Source organism: Octopus bimaculoides, chromosome 26 (genome assembly GCF_001194135.2).
Source record: "Octopus bimaculoides isolate UCB-OBI-ISO-001 chromosome 26, ASM119413v2, whole genome shotgun sequence".
Taxonomy (NCBI): Eukaryota; Metazoa; Mollusca; class Cephalopoda; order Octopoda; family Octopodidae; genus Octopus; species Octopus bimaculoides.
The window spans coordinates 2,523,363-2,531,427 of NC_069006.1; the positions used below are offsets into that span (position 1 = coordinate 2,523,363).

At 36.1% G+C, this 8,065-nt stretch overlaps 2 protein-coding genes across 2 annotated transcripts in view; one reads left to right on the forward strand and one right to left on the reverse strand.

The window, feature by feature from the left end:
- LOC106868831 (cytochrome P450 3A7) overlaps positions 1 to 8,065 on the forward strand; it is a 388,137-nt gene that overhangs the window by 86,243 nt on the left and 293,829 nt on the right. The gene's annotated exons all lie outside the window — the stretch shown is intronic.
- Positions 1 to 8,065, reverse strand: part of LOC106880590 (E3 ubiquitin-protein ligase MIB2) — a 52,755-nt gene that overhangs the window by 4,137 nt on the left and 40,553 nt on the right. Inside the window, exons 12-14 of the mRNA XM_014930594.2 lie at positions 6,651 to 6,805; positions 3,529 to 3,655; positions 156 to 365 (exon numbers count right to left, since the gene is read on the reverse strand). Of these exons, the coding sequence (XP_014786080.1) occupies positions 156 to 365; positions 3,529 to 3,655; positions 6,651 to 6,805 (492 nt within the window). The remainder of the gene's footprint in view (positions 1 to 155; positions 366 to 3,528; positions 3,656 to 6,650; positions 6,806 to 8,065) is intronic.

Genomic DNA, 8,065 nt, shown 5'->3' on the forward strand with positions numbered 1-8,065 from the left:
GTTTTCAGACACATACCGACATGCATGAATAAAATGTTTTCAGACACATACCGACATGCATGAATAAAATGTTTTCAGACACATACCGACATGCATGAATAAAATGTTTTCAGACACATACCGACATGCATGAATAAAATTTAAATGTCACTTACGTTTTCTATTATCTTTAAATCATCTTTACTAATGCTGACATTTTGCCTTGAGACCGCCAAATGTAAGCAGATATTTCCATCTTCATCTTCGACATTGACTTCAGCCCCTTTTAATATCAATAATTCAATTAGACCGATATGGCCCTGCGTCGCAGCCAGAAACAACGGCGTCTGTCCACTACTGTTTTTAATGTTTATCTCTGCACGCCCCTAAAAAACAAAGACAGGCATATTATTGGCAATAAGTGGCATTGGTGATGATAATGATGGTGGTGTTTTTGTTAGTAGTGGTGGAGTATGGTGATGAGGATAGTGACAGGGATAATTATGGCAAGGATAGTGTTGCTGATAGTGGTAGCGTAGAGAGTGACGGTGGTGGTGATGATGAGGATGTGGGGTATAAAGGGTTTTTTGGAATGATGATAATAATTTGATGATAGTGACGGTGAAGGAAATGGTGGTGATGGTGGTACTGATGAGGCTGACGATGGAGGTGGTGGTGTTGACGATGGTGACGGTGATGATGGTGCTGGTGGGTGGTGGAGAATAGAGATAGCGGTGAAGAGGACTGTGAATGTAGTCGTTGTAGTAGTAGTAGTAATCGTGATGGTGGTGTTTGTGAAGGAGGTGGTTTTGATTGTGGTGGCCATGATGATGGTGTGAGTGATAGTAAAAGTATTGGTGATAATGATGTTGTGAATGTACTGATGGTGATGATGACGATGATGGTGGTGGTGGTGGTGATGGTGATGTTGGAGGTATTAATGGCGTTCGTAGTAATTGTGGTAGTGGTGACGATGGTGGTGCTCGTGGGGGTGGCGATAGTGGTGATAGAGTTAGTGTTGGAGTAAGGAAGTTTAGGGAAGTGAAGGAAGAAATTGGTGGGGGGAGCATGTTTACGAAATTTTCACCTTCGTTTAACTCTTTCACTTTTTTGTTATTAAGTACGAAATAAGAAATTAAATATGAATCATATTTTAATAATTATATAGTTGAACTGTAATTATTATTTCTATGAGTAAATTAAGCACGAAATAGATTTTCTCTTCTTTACAGATGAACCAATCAAACATGAGAAACCGAGCAACAAATCAGTTACTGGGGGGAAAAAAACAATCAGAGAATATGTACGATCTACTAGAAATAGCAGCCAAATTTCTCTTTAAAAGTATCCTGAGGAAAATATAGAATAAAATATAAAACGAACCAAGGGAAATAACGCAAATGGCTTAATTGAATATCCCTTCAGTTGCAGAAAGAAAACAACGATTAAAAGCAAATAGCTGTAATTGTTAGCAACGCTGAAAAGAAAAGGGGGAAGATAACTACATGAAATTAAGTCCTTGATTCCAATGTGCTTGGTTGAATTAGACTATATCTATTCATTCTTATCGAGTAAATGACTATGAGGGTAAGGGTCTCTTTTCAATGAAGCTGATTGGTGCACTTCAGCAGAAGCCTGAACAAATGGGGAGAGATTTTGTTTCATGTTATGAATCACTTGTGTGGAAATGTATTGTAATCGTATATATTTGCTAGTGATGGAAATGCTTAATAGGTTATTGAGCGATGAGGTGGCGTATATTTGTGTCTACGTGCTTCTGTGTGTGTATGTGTTTGTTTGTGTGTGTCTGTGTGTTTTGTGTGCTTGTGTGTCTGTGTGTGTACACATGTGCCTATACTACAGACATAATTTGGTTTCAAACATCAAGGGTAAGACTGAACTTGTAGTTCGCTCATTCATTTGTTTGGTAAAAATCAAAGTATGATCTTTCCTAAGAAGAAAGACGATCATTCGAAGAAACGATTATCTGAGTTTAAGAGAATAAGCAAATTCGGTCCGCAAGGATTAGTCGTTTGGAGGGGAGGGATTAGTCGCTACATCGACGCTAGTTCTTCATTTATGCTTATATATCATACAGACTGGAGGGATAAGGGTCAATTTATCTTTGGTAGGATTTGAAGTGTTATTATCCGGAAGAAATACTACAAGGTATTTTTCCGCCATTCTAATAATTCCACTAGCTTGCCACCTTTTCTTGTTGATCAAATTAATTACTGTTTATGATTTGGGTACAAGGCCTGTAACTATTGGTATCATCAACTGAAGCACTTGACAGGTATTTTATTTTAGTCGATCACGACGGAATGATAGGCAAACTTGACCTCAGCAGGATAGCAACTTAAAAATGTAAAGAAGCAGAAAAATTAGCATTGGACATTTTATCCACGATTTAACGATCTGACCAGTTCCCTACTTTATTCATTAAATTAATAATACTGATAAACTGTGTGCAATTTAGATTATTTAAGGAATATATTTATTGAACGTAACTAAATTTCAGTAAATTTTCTACAGACGTAACTTATCTCCCCTTTTTTAGTTTCTGTCTGGCAGCATTGTAGCCTGAACAAGTATCTCCTGCTATAACTTCGAGCTAAAATTATAGCAGAAAACACTTGAAAGGACAGACGGATATTTGGTAGACGGAAACTGTGTGGAAGCCCGTCAGTGTATCTGTTTCTGGCTGTTAAATTTAATACATCTCCTGAATCAGTATATGCCTGATCGAACTTCTTAAATACCTGTCAATCTATAGATATCAAGGTTTCTTGTCAGAGCAAGCTATCAAATTGATACCTGAATTCAGAATCTTACTTAGGAATGTCTTAAAGTAACAATTCCACAATTTGTTCTTCAGTCGAATCTGGAATTAAGTATGCATCCATAGTTAACAAATCTGATCACGTCCAGAAATCGAAATTCAGTGTAAATATTCTGTGAATATACATTGTAAAGATGAAATTAATAGTTTGAAAAATAATGATCTTAATAAAACAAAACTAAGGATATTGCTGCCCTTCATTTAGTTATATAGCTTTATAGTTCGGATCCCATGTTGCAGTAAGTTCTCTCTTAGCAATAGCTATGTAACTGATGCTAAGGATTGGAGAACCTTTAGAAATGTGCTTCGTGAAGTCAACGATAATGTGTGTTGATTACTTATCCAGATTATTATCAGTCCAAATATAATTGAGACACTTTGAAACTGGGGAGCCAGCTACTCATTGCGTTTTGGCACGGAATGTATATATATATATATATATATATATATATATATATCCGTGACAAAATGCAGTGAGTAGCTTTTCCCAGTTCGAACGTGCATCAAGCATATTTGGACTGATAGTAACATTACAATTTTATTTACCACTGCTTAGCGCTGTCTCTTTGTAATTTACTTGTCCAGGTTCCACTAAGAACTCAACTTACGCGACTGCATGGTTATTAGGCTCATAAATTAACGTCAATGTTTGATTTATACTTAAATAAAATAAAGTTTAACAGAAAGATTCTAAAACTATCACTTACCACTGAGAGGAGTGTATTAGCAACTTCTCGGTGTCCATTCAAAGCAGCAAGGTGTAATGCAGTAAATCCATCATCTTTCTTAACATTGACAATGTCTTGGCATTTTTGCAGAATACTTACAGTTGCACTGAAGAATGGTGAAAATAATCGAGATAAAAGTATCATTAGAAGAATAATTTAGATTTGAAGTATTTAACGTATAGAGTTATAACGAGTGTACAAGAAATAGATATGGTGAAAAAAAGGTAACTTTGTGTTATCGATTTTATTGTTGTTGGCACTCCGTCGCTTACGATGTTGAGGGTTCCAATTGGTCCGATCAACAGAACAGCCTGCTCGTGAAATTAACGTGCAAGTGGCTGAGCACTCCACAGACACGTGTACCCTTAAAATAGTCCTCGGGGATATTCAGCGTGACAGAGTGTGACAAGGCTGACCCTTTGAATTACAGGCACAACAGAAACAGGAAGTAAGAGTGAGAGAAATTTGTGGTGGAAGAGTACAGCAGGGTTCACCACCATCCCCTGCCGGAGCCTCGTGGCACTTTAGGTGTTTTCGCTCAATAAACACTCACAACGCCCGTTCTGGGAATCGAAACCGCGATCCTATGACCGCGAGTCCGCTGCCCTAACCACTGGGCCATTGCGCCTCCACTATCGGTTTTAATATAAGAAGTATAAGTGAGTTAGATGATGAGCAACAAGCACACACACACACACACACACACACACACACACACACACACACACACACACACACACACACATACACATATGGGGGTGCTGAAAGGTTTCTGGCTTTTGGTAAAAGAAAATGCAGGAGGATCAGTTGATTATGATTTTATCCAATATATTTCCCTCTCAGATTCACACACGTATTGCAGCGGTCCTTCAGCTTTTCTAAGTCTCGTAAAAGAACTTGGTTGGGCCTCCGACCAGGCCTTTAGCGTTCCCCTTTAAGCTAACCCCTTGTATAAATAGCGTTCCCCTTTAGCGTTCCCCTTTCAGTAACTCCTTGTATAAATAGCCAATTGATATATAGAGGTCATAAGTTATAGCTATAGAATTTAAAACTTCAATTGATAACATCGTTAAATTCTAATACGTTATTACAATGCAGTAAATTCTAATGAAATTAACTTGCATGTATTTACAGATATCGGCTGGCTGAAAAGTGTGCTGAGCGAAACATATCTGCAATAAAAAGTAGAAAAGGCATAGATTTTATATGTAACTACACATAATTATGAATTCTATGTGAAATCTATACTTTCCTGCTTTTATTCTAAATTTATCGACATACTTCTCACATTTTCTCGGTATATGTATTATATGTGTGTGTATGTGTGCGTGCGTGTGTGTATGTGTAAGCGTGTGTATATTTACATATATCTATATATATAAAATTGAATTTCTATCTGTTTGTTTGTCCGTCAAAATTCAAGTAAAGACAGCAAATCTCTAGTAGTTTCACCCTGGTTCAGATTTGAAACTGAATCTTTCAATTCTTTTTGGGCACACGATTTATTCAAACGTCAAAAGGAACCGTGAGAAATGGATGTCTCATCTGACCTGTGGCCTTTTCAGCGCCATCGCAACTTCACTCACATGATGAGTGACCTGGATTGTTTTTTTTTTATCAGTAACAATGAAAGTAAAGGCAGCAAAAATTGTAGGAATTTTCTGACCCTGTTTCAGATTCGAAACTGAATCTTTCAATTCTCCTTGGGCGTAGGGCCAATTCAAACCTCAAAAAGAACCGTGACAAATGCGTGTTCCACTTGACACGTAGCCTTTTCAGTCTCATCACACAGTCACCTAGATTCGGTAGAGCTATTGTTCTATATGATATAGCTATATTTCTAGCTTGTCGGTTCAGATATAAATATACAAAATTCTTTCAGATATGCAGAGAGAGTCCGACGGTAAAGCGAGACGTACGACACACACAGACAGAACTTGACAGGGAAACAGAAAATATCAACATGACGTGCAGCAGAAATCGAAGGTGAGAGACACGCACAGCTTGCAGATGACTGACAAAGAAAGAAAGCTCGACGTGCATCTGAAACCGAACATCAATTTTATGGAGAAGCGTGGTTGAAGTTATGTTTGCTTGGAAAAAACTTCAACATCAAAAACACGAAAGTGTTTAAGAGGTCGTTTTGCAATTATTCTCAAAGATTATGAAGTAAGTGATCCTGTTGAACTGTGGAATAAGTTTAGAAATGATCTTGCTGAAGATTTCAAGCAGCATGTGCGCCATGTACTATGGCTCACGGAAAAGTTTTTGAAGCTGTGGTCAGAACATTATGAGACATTAGAAATTGTAATTCCATGATGGGAAATGTCACAGTATTATTGTCAGGAGACCTCCCACAAACACTACCAGTTATTCCAAGAGGAACAAAAGTGGATGACATCAATGTTTCAATAATGTCTTCTGTATTATAGCACCATGTGAAACACTTCAACTTTGGACAAGTATAAGATCGAGGTTTTCAAGAGACCAATCAGCTGGACTATTTGCAGAGTAGCTTTTGAAACTCGGTGAAGGGTGAGTTGTAACTGATGAAGAACAGTTTCTTACACTCAATCTAATATGTAATTCAGCTGATCCTGTCGATGATTTGGTGGCTGAAATCTTTCGTCATCTTCTTCATAATTACAACAATACAGATTTGATTTGTGTGAGAGATATCCTAGCTCCAAAAAATGCCGTGACCGTGTTACCCTACTGAATAACCCTACTGATTCAAGAATGCCATGTGGGCACCTAATATTCCTCTACTTCCTTCATCAGTCTTTATGAATTAGCTGCTAAATGTCCTTTAAATCGCACCATACTGCCTTGCCTAAATATAATAATATGCTTGAATAGTATTAGAGAATATTTTCTTAGATACAGCAATCTGAAAGCACATGGGTTGATGGTTTGCGATGGCCAGACTACATTCGATTATATGTCTAATTGATGAGGGCAAAAAGGGAGGAACGACGTTGGATATTGTACCCCAAATGCAGTATACCTGAACAAAAAACGTTGAGAAAAACTATTGGAAGATCCTTGATGATAAAATTTGTTCAATGCCAAGAGGAAAAATAAATGAAAAAGTTACTTACAAATTATTTCCCCTGATTGCTGCATAGTGTAACGTATTGAAACCACGCTTGTTACGTATCTTGAAATCAATCCTGGAGTCACTGATTAACATATCAATGATTTCTTCGTTCTCTTTGCGGATTGCATCATGTAAAGCAGTGTCCCCTAAGGAATCCTGGAAATAATTACAATAATAATAATAATAATAAGGGTCTTAAATTTTGCCACAAGAGGCTTCTTGTCCATGACGTGTAAAGTCCAATAAGAATTCTTATCGAACTTTACACATGATAGACAAGAATCCGCCTTACCCATTCTACACAACACATTTCTTGAATAACAGAACTGCAACTTTAACATCCAACATGTATTTTTATTTTTCTATTTTCCTTTTATACTTTCTACATTATATCTAATTTCTTGTTTATCTCTCCCTCTCCAGAATAACTTCTAAAAACAATGAACTGTACTAATTCCTTCTGGTGAAGCTCTTTTAACTTGTCTCTGATGATGGGATATCATTTATTTCCCTGAAACAGCTATAAGACTACGTTTCCATTTATAAATGTCCTAAGAATATCAAATTGTCTTGGCCTTATTATCTTATTTTATTTAACACACGCACACACACACACACATATATGAAGTAACAAACTGAGGAAAAGAAATCCTTCAAAGGGGTGTGTTAAACATCCAGTTCACTGGCACTTCAGTTGGATACCATATAAGTATTGATATAATTCAATAATAAAGATAGATTAAATATTGAGATATTCTCTTGACACTCAAGAATTTATATATATTACAATATTACATTATATAACATAAAACAAAACATATTATATAAATAATTATAAAAACCGTAAAAGGTCAACAAATTCTTTCGACTTATATATATTTCTTTTTCCTGATATATATAATCACAGTTCAATTATATATAAGTGACTCATATATAATTGAACTGTGATTATGTATATCATAAAAAATAGAAATATGTATAAATCGAAAGAATTTGTTGGCCTTTTACAGTTTTTATAATTATTTATATAGTATTTAATGTAATATTATAATAGAAATAAATTATTGAATGTCAATAGAATATCTCAATATTTAATCTATCTTTTTATATATATATGTGTGTGTGTGTGTGTGTGTATGTGTGTGTGTGTGTGTGTGTGTGTGTGTGAGAGAGAGAGAGAGAGAGAGACAGACAGACAGACAGAAGGAGAGTGTGTGTATGTATGTGTATATATTGCATACATACATCCCTATGTATATATATATATATATATATATATATTATATATATATATATATATATGTAAATTGCACACATATATATCACACATACCCAGACATGTGCGCACGCACACACACGCATACACACACACACATACACACACACGCACGCATATGTATACCGTCGTCGACGTCA